This window comes from Rousettus aegyptiacus, unplaced genomic scaffold, assembly GCF_014176215.1.
Source record: "Rousettus aegyptiacus isolate mRouAeg1 unplaced genomic scaffold, mRouAeg1.p scaffold_m13_p_4, whole genome shotgun sequence".
NCBI classification, from domain to species: domain Eukaryota; kingdom Metazoa; phylum Chordata; class Mammalia; order Chiroptera; family Pteropodidae; genus Rousettus; species Rousettus aegyptiacus.
In genome coordinates this window covers 52,097,010-52,112,584 of record NW_023416307.1, presented here as the reverse complement: position 1 = coordinate 52,112,584, position 15,575 = coordinate 52,097,010, and the positions used below count along the sequence as shown (strand labels likewise).

The 15,575-nt window shown below is 42.6% G+C and overlaps 1 protein-coding gene across 17 annotated transcripts in view; it reads left to right on the top strand.

Annotated features, from left to right (window-relative positions):
- Nucleotides 1–15,575, top strand: part of KALRN (kalirin RhoGEF kinase) — a 592,295-nt gene that overhangs the window by 220,012 nt on the left and 356,708 nt on the right. For all 17 annotated transcript variants that reach the window (XM_036219576.1, XM_036219573.1, XM_036219571.1 and 14 more), the window contains exon 6: nucleotides 10,249–10,371. In XM_036219576.1, coding sequence (XP_036075469.1) covers nucleotides 10,249–10,371 — 123 coding nt within the window. The remainder of the gene's footprint in view (nucleotides 1–10,248; nucleotides 10,372–15,575) is intronic.

The window sequence follows — 15,575 nt, the reverse complement described above, 5'->3', positions numbered from 1 at the left end:
TTGACCATATAGCTCCCTTTCAGTGCTTCCCCACTGCAGCTGAGTAAAGGCCCAGTTCCTCTGCCTTGTGATCTTTGCCCCCTTGTGACCTGACCCCTCTGTCTCTTACCATCCCTTCTCACTGCTTCTGGCTTCGTGCTCCAGAGCTCTTCGTACCTCCTCTCTGTCCCATGCTGTTATAAACCTCCATTCCTTCGCTCAAGCCGTTTTCTCTCCTTAAGATGCCCTTCTCATCTACACTTTTCTCACCTAAGTCCTGTTGTCTTTCAAGTGTCGTTCAGCTCTTGCCACCTTCTGGAAGCTATCCGTGCTTTCCCCCGTCTCTACCTCTACCAAGCTGAACCAAGTGCTCCTCTGCGGTCAGCCCATAGTACACACTTTACATAGTAATTTTCACACTTAAAATTGACAGAAAATTGAATACATTTGTCTCCTTCACTAGACTCTGACCTTGATCTTTTATCGTCAATTTCTAATTCAAGGTCTGGAATACAGTGGGTACTTAAGAAGTGAATAAAATATTGTCCTAAGCATCGTAAACATGACACTGTATCAGGATGCTTCTGGCTCTAAGAAACAGAAAACTAGACTCTGTTGCAGTGTTCTATATTTTAATCCATTTTGTCTCTTTTTCTCCTTTTTTTTTTTTAAGGTGTTAATTATGGTTATTTTGAAAGTCATCTGCTAATTCATAGCCTGATCATCTCTGAATCTATTTCTATTGGCAGTTTTATTTTTTGATTAGCAATTACTTTTCTCTGCTTTTTCATATGTCTAATAATTTATATTATATGCTGGATATTGTAAATGATATTTTTTTGTGCAGACTCTTGATTAGGTTATCTTTCTCTAAATACCATTAAGTGTTCTGGGATGCAGTTAAATTACCGGCAGGTCTTGATCATATTGAGCCTTGCTTTAGTCTTTACTGTAGCAGATCTACTTTTATCTTTTCATTAATCTGAGGATATAGCCCTTATTCTTAGGATGTGGTTTTTACTTCAACAGCCTGGTCTTTCTGGGGTTTCAGCTCAGCCCAGAGTATTCACCAAAGTCTCTTCACACTGCTGGAATTAGAACTCCAAACATTTCCCCAGCACTATGTAACCTCTAAAATTTCTGCTTAGCTCTCAATACCCTCCACTTCCCATAGCTGTTCTCTGCTAGGTCTTCTGGAGTCTTGCCTTGCATATTCACAGCTTAGGATTTGGCCAAGGACCTGAAGGAAATTTTAACGAAGATTTTTTTTTAGGACTCCCTTTTCTTAACTCCCTCTTCTCTAATATCCTGTCACTGAAATTTCAACCACCTTACCAGTCCTGAACTTTGTTTTTTTTTTTTTTTTTTTTTTTTAGACCCATCAAGACCGCTGCTCTCTGCTCAGCTCTTATTTTCCTGCCTCACAATTTGTACATACCCCCAAGGAGAACTTTAGGGCACACTTTGGATTTACGTGTGTTTTCCTTCTTTCCTGGACTGTTGGTCTATGCTGACTGTTGAACAGTGCTTTCATCTAGTTTATAGATGGATTAAATCTAATATCAGCTATCCCACTATAAGTCTCCAGATGAACTGTTTAAATAAAAATGCAAGTGCATCAGAATCACCTGGAATGCCCCTCCTGAATCAAGATCTCAAGGAAGCTGTATTTTTTTAAGATGGTTCTCAAATAAGGCTAGGTTTGTGAACTACTATGATGGACACCGGAGTAGTGAATTTGGAGGACAGAGAAATCAGAATGGGCTCAGTCGCTCAAAGAAGGCACCAAGGGGAAGTGAGACTCCAATTATATTTCTAAGGATGGGAATAATTTGGTATTTGAGTGTGGAGCATTTCATGAGGAGAAGGATGTGAGCATAAAAATGGGGTCAAATGGGTATGGTATGACGTATTCGCATGGCAGTGAATAGAACATGGCTGGAAAGGATGCTTGGTATAGGACATTGGTGTGAAATAATAGGGAAAGACAGATTTGGACCAGGTCAGGAGGAAGGGGGTGTCTCGAATGCCGGAATAAGGAGATTGGATTTTGCATTGTAGATGACAGCAACAATAATTTTGTGTGATTTATTTTTGTGTTTGTTTTGTTGTGTTTTTTGTTTGTTTGTTTTTGGTTTTTTTTTTTTTTGACTGAGGGAATGACATGATAAAAGCAGTGTACTAGAGAAGTAGACCTGGTGGGGACAGATGTTTTGGTAAAAGAGAAACAAATGGAGTCAGGGAGACCAGTAAGGAAGGGACTTAAGTAATCTTGGCAGGCAGGACTGAAGGGTGATTAGCAGCAGCAATGGAAAGTAAAGGATATATTTCAGAGTTATTTGAGGAAAGGAAGACTAAACGGGCTCTGGGGATGAGGTACAAATGCGGGAAGTCTGGAGAAGGCAATATATTCATGGAAAAGACATAGTCGTGGAGGGGCTATGGAGCATCACGGGGATGTTTGCATGGAGTCACAGGCACTGCGTGACAAGCAGTAGCCTGAGACTTAGGTGTGTATTTGGGAGACAATTCAATAGTGGTTTAAAAGCATGGACTTTGAGTCATACAGACCTAGATTTGAGTCTTCAATATGCTATTTGAGTTTTCATTATGTGACCTTGGCCAAGTTGTTTAATCTCTTTAAATCTGTTTCTTCAACTAGAAGAAGGTGGTGATGATGGTATCTATTACCTGATAGGGCTGTGATGCAGGCTGAGATAGTGTGTGCAAAGCTCGCTGCGCAGAGCTTAGCACATATTTATTCTTGTCAGTTATCTGGGCAGTTAAGGTTAGAAGGCACCCTGGAACAGAGGAAATTGTATGAGATTAAGGTTCAGATGGACACTAGATTCTGAATTTATCTGTATCACTTACAAACTATGTGATCTTTGGCAATTTCCTTTTCATCTTCGTACTGAGTTTTCAGCATGGTTAAAATAGAATTAATAATACCTGCTTTGTAGCATTATTATAAAGACTATGTGAGATAATCTACAGAGGTGCTTGGCACAGGGCCTGACACATGAAATAGGAAATTCTATTTGTGTTGTTGAAGTTATGAGCCTGGGTGGATTTTCAAGTGGACAGAGCCTGGTGCATACAGGGCAGAGGGCTGATGGCCAAGTCTTGAGAGTGTTACAGCAAGGGTGTGGGGGACAGGAAGGGAAGCCGTGATTGGACTGGTGAGCTTCCAAATGTGAATGTTTTTACTGTTTTTGTCATGCCGAGACTAGACATGGTGTGTCAAGGAAGAGAGTGCGAGTGTGCCAAAGTGCTGGTTCTCCTGAGAGAATTTAGCGTGGGTTAGAGACCTGTGAAAGCAGGAGAGGGAAGCTCGTCGTATCTGCAGCCAGATGGCCTGCCTCTGAAAACGACCCGGTCAGAGGGCCAGAGAGTATAGAGTTTCAGAGAAGGGCTGCAGCAGATTCTGACAGGAGACCAAAGGGAAGGGGAATCGAAGGGATGAAGAACTCAGAAAAGAGGAGATGATAGGTCTACATTGTGTGTGCAGACTTAAGAAAGTAGTAAAGGTGGTCCACATACCAAGGGCTAGGTAGGAAGTGGATGGAAAACAAAAGTGGCAGGGGCAGAACACACTCCTGAAAGTTTGGTGATGATGGGAGGGATTGATGGAATGAGGCTCTGAGCGCATGGGAAAGCGGAGCCACAGGGCTAACAGCATCGACGCTGTTTGAATCTTGGCTGTGCCACTTATTAGTTGCGTGGCAGCTTCGGGCAAGTTAATTCACCTCTTTCTGCCTCAGTTTCCCAGTCTGTGAAATGGAGATGATAATATTGGGGGTTAATATTAGGGAGATAATTATAAGGTTAAGAGGATCAAATGAGTTAACGTATGTAAAGTACTTAGAACAGTGCCTGGCATATAGTGCATATAGTGAGCATTCAACAAACGTTAGTTGCTATTATTGTCGTTACCATTATTATGACTCTTGTCACTGAGAGAAATTAAAAATGGAAAGGAGGATGGAGAAAGGGAAGACAAGGGGAGGCACGGTAATGTTGAATATATAGTTTGGCTCTGAAATATATGGACGCATCACCTACCAAGGAGTCTTCTTAGACTCTACTTAGCATTCTGACTTACAAGACTGCCATGGACCACCTTTGGCACTGATCTACTCAGGATGACATAATATGGGAACCATGGCTTGCCAACAGGACAGTCCTTGCACAATCTGGCTCAGGAGCAAGGAGGCAGGATCCATGGAGGGCAGCTGCCCTGAAAGAGCCAGTAGCTCTTGTAACAGCTCCATTGGCACCACATTCAGCGTCCCTGCAATGGACGTGACAGTTACAAGAGTCACCCCATTCAGGGAAGCCCAAGGTATGGTGTCCTCATCAGGTATTTGTGGTTCATTGTTAGTCCTTCCAATCAGATGCAGTTTACCAGTATGGGCTGGGGGAGTTTTTATAACAGGATGATTTAGTAATGTGTTGGCATATACTATCCTGATCCGTTTCCAGGGAAACAGGACTGGGATGTTACCTGAATGTTAGATTATCACGCAGAAGGCAGGAGGGTTTTGTTAACCCCTTGCTTATAGTGGGACATTACCCTGTTGTATAGAAAAATTGGGAAGGTTCTAAACGTGAGCAACATGTTAGGATGTTAGATCTGAGATTTGGGAATTAGGGAATTTGGGTATAGAGGGTGTAAGAAACATGCCAGGGGATCCATAGACAGAGACGAAGTCTGGCTGGTGAAGTGCTTGGTATTCTGTATGATTCCTGAGGTTACAGTCATGAGGTCTCCCAGGTAACTAGGCTGAGACACCATCCCAGATCATCTGGATTTATGGTAAAATCACTTCTCTTTTATACAATATATTAAAGTATTTACCTGACATGAAAAACTCCTAACGGAAATAATAGGCAAAGCCCAGAGAATCTTACCTCCCTCAATAGATGTTTGTTGACACCTACAGTCCATTGGGCACAAGTCCCAACCACTGCCCCTATCTATAGATACCAATATAAAAATGGTCTCTCGAACTTTGCCCTATGGCATGCAAGCCTTGCAAAATACAAAAGAGGCAAGGTGTCAGATTCCCTTCCATGAGGAATTCTAGGAATCTAGAATCAAGGTTCACATTTCAAGATCCTTGATTTTTTTCTCTCTCTTTGCCCATTTTGGAAAAGCTCAATCCTAGGGAGAGTAGGTAATCAAAAATGAGGGTTGAAGTGGCTTGAGGGTCCCGGGCCAGAACACATACGCGGGGTCCGTGTGTTGTCCTGTTTGCACAAGAACGTGTGCCCCAGGGTCAGAGTTTATGTGAGGGCAGATTCGTAAAGTGGGGAAATGTGCTTTTGGTTCCCATTCACTCCTCATTTTAGGCCTTCTCTCCTGTTTCGGGTTGGTCCGCCACCCCATTTTAGGATCTCTTCCCTGGGTCGTGCTCACAAAGAGCTTTGCTTTCTTACTGAGCTATTTCTTATTGAGCCATTTCTTACTGAGCCGTTCCCATATTAGGATAAACTAATTCCAGGACGGGTTGCTGGAATAATGCATTTTGATAGGCATCTCTCCTGAGTGAAAACTATTAAGAGCCAAAGGGATCGAGTTTCTAATAGTGAAAGCGTTGGGGTATGGCAGAGGGGATGGGGAAGGGGGAAGACGGAAGCAAGGCAGGAGGCTGTGAGACCCCTGGTCAGGCTCACAGGATGAGCAGGAGAACGGTGTGCTCAGGCATAACCAAGAAGGTGTGTATGGGTCTGAGTCCTGTGTGGGCAAGGGCATCTACAGGGCCCCAGAGTGTGTGTTAAGGCGGAGGCAGTGGGAAGATGCATAAATGTTCCTGGTCTGTGTAGCTCCCTGTGGTCGCTCTGGGGGTGCATTTCCAAGAGACATGGGCTGTGGATGTATGTGTTTGTGTATGAGCTGCAGTTGGGATTCAATTAGCCCATGGTGATTTTGCAGTGAGGTGAGCGTACTGCAACTCTAAATCATACCTTTCGTCTGTTTCATGTTCTAATTGAAAACACTATAGACGTATATGCCAGAAAATATGCTCACTATATGGATTTTAAATCTATCAGGTATGTAGCACTTAACAAAGCATGAAACCATTATCTTATTTGAATCTCACTACTACTACTGCCCTAAGGTCAAAATAGTGTAAATTGCCATCCCCATTTTACAGATAAAGAAACTGAGCTTCAGGCCAATAACCTAACTTGTCAAGGTTTATACAGGAGAATCTGCACTAGAAGCCAAGTCTCCTGTTTGAAGTCTCTGGTGTTTGCACTCTAAAACACATGAAATTTTATTGCGGAATCATAAGTTTCTAGACATAGTCAGGTTTGCCTGCAAGGAGGTTGTCGGTACTCGTGAGGGCACAGGATTTGATGGATGGATCACGGGCAGTGTACAAACAGGACACTGGGGACACGGGTGATGTTGGAGTGTGCATATTTAGGTAAAGAAAATCCATCATTGTCTTTTGCCCTCTTAATCAGCTCATCAGACCTGAATACGAGCAACTTAAAACCAGCATAGCCTGTGATTACAGACAGTATAAAATACTCACGGTAGGTGGTGAGGTGGTTTGAAAGTTAAAACTCTATAGCAGATTCCATTGCTAAATTGAAAATGAGGAAAATAAGCCCAAGATCCTTATTTAATATCTTTGCTCTATGAAATAGTTTCTGCTTCATTAAAAACAGAACAATAATAACCGTTTAGTCATCCTCATCTTTAAAAGAAAAGGGGAAAATGGTTCCTGTTTATTTTCCTAATTTACATTTTAAGTAGGTTCTTTTTTATCATTTATTATATATTAAGAATCAAATTTTTGTATATTCACTGCATTTTAGCCAGCATAAAAAAAATAACTTAATTAAAAACAAAACATGAAAAAGAAGAAAACAACCAAAGCTGCTTGCTTACATGTAACATCTATCTTCTTAATTAGACAAAACTATGCTGGTTTCCAAACAAAGAGATAAAATTTCATTATTTAGACATGAACTTTCCTCTTAGAGGAATTTTGTTGTTATAGTACATTTTGTTGAACCTACCATTTGTAGCTTCTCAAAAAAAAAAAAAAAAATAGATCACAATGTTTGAAACCACTGTAGAGATATTTTCATTAGTTTTTCTTTAGATCTTTGGGTCAGTCTAGTTCAAGTGCCTTCCAGAGAGCCCATTTCAAATAGATTAAATCATAAAATGTTCTAGGTGGAAGGGAGCTTAGAAAGGGTCAGCTTGTCTGGAGATTAGCAACCCCAGAGCCCAAGGCCAACTTGCTTATGCATTCATATGTTCATTCACTAAATATGTATTAGGAGAAGTGAAGCCGTTTGAATCAACTATCCCCTATGCACCGATGGGGCAAGAGAGACGAGAGAGGAGAAGACTGTGTGAATGACCCCACGTAAGGGACAGTACCTTCAGATGGAGCCCCCCACAGCATCCTGGTGGCTGCCTTCTGGGGGCTCAACTGCCCTGTGGCACCCAGACGGAGTGGAAGAAGTAGGACATTGTCCCAAGAGCCTGGTTCAACAGGCACTCAGCGATTGTGCAGTGGGTGAAATGAATGAATTCTAGACCCTGGGCTTCACTTCTCTGACCCTGTTTCCCATCTGTAAAGTAGGCCTAGTGGATTCAGTGAGGTGAAGTGTGCCAATGGATGTTTTGAATTATAATGCACTAGACAAATGTCAGGGCTGAGAGGAAGAAGCTGCCTTTCTTTGGCTATCAATGTCAGTTTTCTCACTCACATGCTTTTATTCAAAAAGTTATAAATGTAAGTTGTAGCATTGATCCAGGAGACTCATTGAAATATTTTTATTTTGAATAGAAAAAAATACATTCTTTAAGTTTCCAAATTGAGCTGAGTGTAAACCAGGATGCTTTCCTCCATTCTGACAACCACTTATGCCTTGTAAATGAGAAGCCCAGAAATGAAGAGACTTGCCCAAAGTCTCATGGATAGTTAGTGACAGAGCCAGGTTTGGAACCAGCCTAGTCTTCATCCCACTGGACTGCACACATGCGCATGAGTGCACACACATACACACATGTGCACATGCACACATGCATACACACACATTCTCTCTCTGCAGCTAGTTCCACTGAATGTAACAAAAATGAAAGTTACCCTTGCAGGCAGCCAGGCTTGGAAAGGTGAGGATTATATGCCATTGGGCAACGGATTCAGATCTAATGAAAAGAAGACTTGAGACAGTTTGTTGGCAAATACCCATCTTGGGGAGACCCTGATTCCTGATATCACGTGGGACCATCTGGTCCCCAGAGCAGGTCTTTTTCTCTCTGAGACGTGTGTCATCTCTTTGGAACGCTGCCTCCAGCACAGCTGAACTTTCCCAGAAAGCCCGACCACTGGAGAGTAGCTCCTGTGCCCCAACGTGGAGTGCAGGATTGGGCAGAATGGCGTGGGCTCAGACCTCATTCTGTGAGAAGTGCTTTCAACAAGGACTTCTCAGTATTCTCAGTTGCTCCAGTATTCTTCACTCTCGCCTGTCTTTTAACTCACTTTTCTTTCTGCTTTCCACCCTAACTGGCCCATGTTCAGCTCTCCTTGTTCTGTAGTCCAGCAGGGACCTGGCAGTGGGCCATCTAATCATTCTGGAGCTAGCACATAACCCCACTGCTTATTTGCATATCTAAATAGCATTTAACAGAAATTACAGAGAAGGTCACTTCTCGGCCACTGGACAGATAGCCAAGAATGTGTGTGGAGTAAGCACTTTTCATCACAAGTTCCAAGGACTTCAGGCATTTCATATTTTCATTAACTTTATCAGTTCTTTTGTCAATTAGGAAAAAAGATGAGAAATTATTTTAGAATAGGGTTGAGAGGTAGCATTTTAAAGATCAAAAATTGCAGGACAGGATTCCTCTAAACTTCTGGGGCACCTGTCTTCTTTTTCCCCTCATACTTAATAATTTCTAAAAACATAGAAGCCCACCTGAGTGTCTGTGATGTGCGGCTGGCCACAGCTTGTGGACCCAGGATAGTGCACACAGCAGGGGACCCAGCCTCTACTGCAGCCTTCAGCTCATCCCAAACTGTGCCAGTTCCAAGTATAGCTGTCCTCTTCTCCAAAGGTTTTGCACCTTTCATGGCTGTACCACTTGACTGATCTGGATAGAAAATTACGGAAAATCCAACTTAAATAGGCTTGAATAATAAAGAGGAGTTTTTGGCTCAGGTACTAAGGAAGTCCAGAGACAAGGTGGAGATCAGGCAAGGCTCAATCAGGGCTCTGCCTGTGTTTCCTGCCATTGTTTTGGCTACACCATTTCTCTGCCCGTTTTCTTCACCTTCAAGCTGCCAGAAGAATGGCTGCAGCACTTTGAGGCTCAGGGTCACAATGACACTGTCAGAGGAACAGAAGGTATTTCTAAAGAACTAGGATTCTGTTTTTCCAGAAACTTCCAGCAAATGTCCTCTCATATTTTATTGTACTGAATTAGATAACATTCCAATTTCTGAGACAATCCCATTGGCAGGGAGGTGTTATACACTGATTGGCGAGATCTGGTGTTCTGAGGTGGGATAATTCTTAGAGTCACCCAGCCCACCCCTGGAGCTGGGATTCTGGTCAGGGACCCTTAAAGTATATGCACCGCCTGGGATACAGGTGGAAACCTAAAAGAAAACCAGAGTGCAGAGCTAAGGGGAAGAAAATGGCAGTGCCCCACTGTGCCAGACAGGACTTCCTCTACCCTTAAAAATCCTCCTCTTCTGGTTCCTGATGAGTTATAGCGGAAACCCTGGATTTGTGAGGCTGTAGTTTCTAGAAAAGTTGATTCAGCTCAGAGTCAATTTAACAAAGTGTGTGGTCAGGCAGTACATATGTGCTATGTTAGGACGCCCTATTCTAACAAGGGGTTCTCTCTCCTTTCCTGGGGAGTGGACTAAGCCTCCTAGCTTGTCCCCTCATTACCTGTCACTAAAGCACGTATGGGACCCTTTTGAGGTTTTCTAAATGTTTTTACAAAGGGGAAGTAACTAGGGATAGTAAATAACTTCATCTCCCTGATTCTCTCACGTGTTTTCCCTTAGGCTCTGTTGAGAAACACAGAGGCAGAGAGTGGGTCCTTGTGCTAAAAGTGAGAGGTCTCCCAGGAAACCAGACTGTGGGCCACCCCACTTTGAGAGCTGCGACTGGGTCTCACCGGGCACCAGCAGTGGGGCTGTTTTTGCTTCTAGTACCTCTGAAAGTTTTGCGCCGTTGGACTCATGACCCTCTGATGACTCTGTACCATCTTGTCCCCTCTAGATGTTCGACTGGATAAGCCACAACAAGGAGTTATTCCTCCAGAGCCATACGGAGATCGGAGTCAGCTACCAGCATGCCCTAGACCTCCAGACGCAGCACAATCACTTTGCCATGAACTCCATGGTGAGTGGAGCTCCTGCTCTCGGCACTGCCTCGGGGGCAGGAGAGTGGTGAGGGGAGGGGCCTGGGGGGAGGATAAAGAGGGCCAGGAACAGACCTCCAGGCTGACCAAGAATGGGAACTGTGTGTGGATCTTTCGCGTTCTGTTTGCCAGGATGGTAACATACGCAGGACACGTGACCGGCCAGTGGTGCTATAGCAGATTATGGCCCCATTTCTGCCCCCTGGACCCTGCTTTACAAGGTGAAAGGAATGTGCTGGGGTTGTAGAAGGCATTAACTCAGCACAAGACTAGGAGGGAGTCACCAGCTCCACTTTGCTGGCTTAACCACCTAGCATGTGAGTCACTGAGCTGGGGTGGTGAGGGACCTCCGGCTCTGGTACATGGAAACGGTGGAGTGAATTGGTGCATTTAGATTGGAGAAGAGGAGCCTTAAGGAAACATGATTCCTGCCTTCAGATATGTGAAGGGCCTTAGAGAGAACAGGGTAGAATTGCTTTGAGTTGGACTAGGAGGTGGAACTGTCCAGGGAGGGCAGTGGGAGGGGGAGGCAGGGCATGGCCCAGGGGGGTGGGGTGTATTGGGAGTCAGTGGGCGCCTCATCATGGGGAGTGTTCTAGCAGACACTGAATTCAGAGAGAAACATTTGCTAGCTGTGTGACCATAGAGAACTTGCCTCTCTGTCCTTTAATTTCTTCATCTGTGAAATGGAAATAATAACAGATACTTTATGGGTTGTTGTGAAGATTCAGTGAGTTAATCGTAAGGCAGTTGGAGCTGTGCCTGGTTCATGGCAAGTTATCAGTAAATACTGGTATGATGATGATGATGATGATGATGATGATGATGATGATGATGTAGGAGTCTAGTCTAGATGACATCTCTGTTTCCTTATAAAACTAACACTTTGGGATACTATTATTTCCATGTGGTCACTCTAAGACTTTATTTCAAAATCTTGTTTGCCCCTTGAACCTATTGTATTTGAAATGCCTGCAACCAAAGTATGCTTCTCTTTCTCCCCTCTGCCAGCTCTTCCTACATGTACTACTGGTCCAAAAGAAGGGCTTCACCATCCCCCATACACCTGAACGTCAAAGACACCTTGTTGTGTCACCCAGTGATTCTGGGAGGGGGGAAGTGTTAGGAAAAGAAAAACTGGAAGGAAGAGAATTTCATTTTTTACCATGTTGTTTTAAGTATGCTATACACCAAACTTAATGTACCGAAGAAGAAATAATTCTGGCCTCAACTTGTTTAATGTCTAGTTGGGGAGATAGACTGTCATGGTGCAGCTTGGTATGTGTCATGGTAGAGATATGCTGAGTTGACTCAGAACCTTAAAATCTCAATGGTTTAAAACAACAGGGGTTTATTCCTTGCTCCTACCACATGCCCATCACTGTCTGGTGGAGCTCTGCTTATCATGGTCCCTTGGGGACTTAGGCTCATGCAGCAGCCACTGTCTCAGATGCTGCCAGTTCCCTCAGCAGACAAAGCATGTAGCCAAGAACTGGAACTATGCACCTAGAAGTGACACATGCCACTTTCATTCATGTTTCATTAGCCAACACCAGTCACATAGCCACATTTCACTTTGCGGGTGGAGGTATATGGTCCTACCATGTGTTGGGGAGGAGAGAGTGTGATATTCATGAATAGCCCTAATGACTAGCACAGGATGCTATCGCAGGATGGAAGATAGAGACGAACATCATTAGATTTGCATAGAAAGGTAACTCTGTCTGCAGAATAGAAGGTTGTAGTCCCAGGCAGGGAAAATGTCAACATTGATTTTGTTATCAGTTTTGGCTACTACAGTCTTATGTCTTCATCTGAATGTAAAGACTCATTGCTTTCCAAGCTAGTATCCTATAATTATGTCTTATCTCTGGCTCAGTTTAGTCACAGAGGAGCAAAGCAATTGATCACTGGTGATTAAGAAGGCGAACTCAAATATAGTCAAGTTTGATTATCTGTGCTCTTATAGATTTCCAGTGGTGAATTTTCCACATTCTGTGCCAGAATCTTCATGTCACCCAACTGCCTGGCCCGAAGGCAGACTAACTCATTTTAATAAGAAACAAAGACAAACATAATTAGGGAGGTAAATCTTCCACCAAACCCCTCAAAACAATGAACTACAAAGCTAAATAGAAAGAGCCTTTGGCTTTGAATTATCTGCACCACTGCTCGTGTCTGTTAATGTGGATAACTGAGAGTTAGTGGCACATCAAAAACCTTCCTCTGACATATTCACTTTTGAAGTCTCCATATTCAGGACAATAATGAGGGAGGAAATTTACTGAAAGAGAAGCATCTTCTGGAGCTGAGAGAGTAGGAAGAAGAGATTTAATATACAACAACCAATTAGCGTATTCCAGCCCAGCTCAAAGTCTCCCGCCCTGAGAACGTGTGCAGCATTCAGAGGCCTCTGTAGGCTGATGAGGCTGGATCTCTTCTCTGGCCGCAGGGTAAGGGAAGGGAAATCTCAAGGTTGTTTGATCAAATTGCGTGGGCATCTGTGCTTTATAAACGGGGCCCTGTGCCTTTGTTAACTGGGAGGTTACAGGTTTGTTATTAAAATGAACTTCCACAAAGAGGGATGTCAGCATCCCGAACAGGTGAAAGGAGGGAATTACAGACTCATGTTCTCTGGCCTGAGTGATGGATATTGCTGCCAAGAAACAGATGAATGGAAGCAGCTACTGCTGGAGCCCAGCGACTGCAGGAATGATCAGTTACAATGGGGAGGTGGGAATGTGGGTTGTCCTGTAAATTCACTGAGGCATTTCTGTCGCTGTTCTTGGGAGTTATACACTCAGCTAGACATATGCCCTCACATCTTTCCTGTAAAGGTAGGTGTAGTGTACTTCGTTTCAGGCTACAAGTGAGTTCTTTCCTGTCAAATCCTGTTGTAGCACTGAAATAGGCCAGTGATTCCTTACCTTTCAGGGAGGTCACAGACCTCTTTGAAATCTAATGAAGGTGTTGGGTCCTCTCTCTGGAGATATATGAATGAATTTTTTAAGACAATTTCAGGGGATTCAAGGAAATACTAAAGCCTATCAGTCAATCTCCCCAATTTAAGATCCTAAGAACCTCATGACTTTATTCACGCATTCCTCAAATAATTAAGGATCTGACATTATGCTGAATGTTGGTGAACAAAAGTGAGATAATCTGTCCCATAGAGGTTCAATTTAAATGAGGAGAAGAAGGTATATTTTTCAATCAATAGTCAATATTGACTTGCTCATCGTTCATTCATTGATAGTAATTAATTGTCAGAATTAACTCTAATATGTACCAAAGAACTGATTATTTAAAGAAGCCCTAGGTATACTGTTTTGTATACCTTCAGGCCAGGCAGTTGGGTGACTTGTAATTTCTGTTTTCTGTGTTTTGTTTTCATATGTCTAGCTTTTACACTGGGTAAAGATCCAAATCCAGCCGAGGTGACCCTTACTGAGAAATAATTTCATATCATTAAATTGTGGAGGAAAAATCAGAAATTTCCTAAATTTCATTTTGAACTGGTACCAATAAAGGCTATCAATTATTAACATGCCAAGAGTGTGGTACCCTACTGAGTCTTGTATGTGAGCAACTCTAAAAGAAAAAAGATAAAATTGGTTGATATTTGGCTTTTGTCATAACATGTTTTTTGCATTTCCCACTGGGGAATCCTATTCTTTTGATCTTAAAAAACTAATAATAATAATAATAATAGTAATGATAATCTACCTACTAAACCCAGTAGGAAAATATTTTCTGGCTTCTTATCGTGAAAGCCAGGTTTTCTCAACTTCCCAGGACCCTCCTCTTTCTTGACTATGCCTGTTGCGGCATAATTCTTACAAATTCTCCGCCTGAGTGTGGACTTCTCCTCTAGTGGGAGTGGGCAGATGGAAATAAGGTCGGGTTATAATTCGCAACACAACAATCTTATAGCCATTTAGTTCTAGTTCTAGTCATGAAAAGACATAGGAGTATATACAAACATAACACAACCTTATTTACAATTTTAATTTACCAGTTCTTTGGGGGGAAAAATAAATTGCTAATAATTTCTGTCTAGCATTTTAAAATATGAAATGATACTTATTTTCTATTATATAACTGTAAGGATTCACATTATTGATAACCATGTGCAGCTTGGTGGTAGGAATCATTTCTGCTGCAGCACGTGTGTGATAGCTGCTTTAATCGTATTAATTTGTTCGCTGGAGACACATATTGCCACTTGAGGGTGCGCAAATCAGACCAATTGCAGCGAAGTCTGTGGTGCTTTCTCTTTATTTTGAGGGAAGGCTACAAATGGTAGCACCAAGGAAATATCAGATCTAGTGTAAGACTAATAAAGATTCTGGGGCGGGTATACTGACCCCAGTCTGAGAAACCTTAGCCTAGGATGCTCTGTCATCTTTGATTCTTGGCAACCCTAAACTATGTTTCTGTAGCACTTACAATAATGGTAGTAATTCTAAATTTTGGTGTAAGTGTGCATGCGTGTGTTTGCATGTGCATACACACACACACACACACACACACTTGCTTTTGTGATATTTAAATAGGCAGTATTTGACTCTGCTGTAGTTGCAAAGCCCCTTCATAAACATAGAGCTCATTAAACACGAGATCAATTTTATCTAGTGTTAGTCTTTTCAGTATTATTTTTTTCAAAGAATCATGCAGTGAGCTTGCTAAAAATGCAGATTTTCTTTTGGCTTTCACCCCAGTCCTAGAAAATTATAACCTCTGAAGGGTGGGACCCCAGGAACCTGAATTTTTAACAAGTTCTCAGGTGATTTATATGCATATTAGAGAACTTTTGTTCTGCGGACATCTTTCTTATAAAGTGGTTCTGTATTAGAATAAAGCATCACAAGTTCTAAAAGACAGTCTACTTCCAGCGTGATAGCACGAGGGGCTCCGTAGACCTGCTCTTCACTGAAAATTTAAAAACGTTTAAAGTTTCTAGAAATTGTTCTATGTACATGTAGCAAATGACGGAACATTTAAGAAAATCAACAAAAATTTGATGAGAACAATGAGTCTGTAGTATTTGAACCAAGACCCCCTCTCACCCACTTCCCTCCCAGCTCAGTAAGATGGAAGCTTCCCTCTAGACTCGTGCAACCAAGAACACAAGCCTCCCTTTCTCCCCAGGCTGCCAGATGAAGGACCATCTTTCCAGATGGGG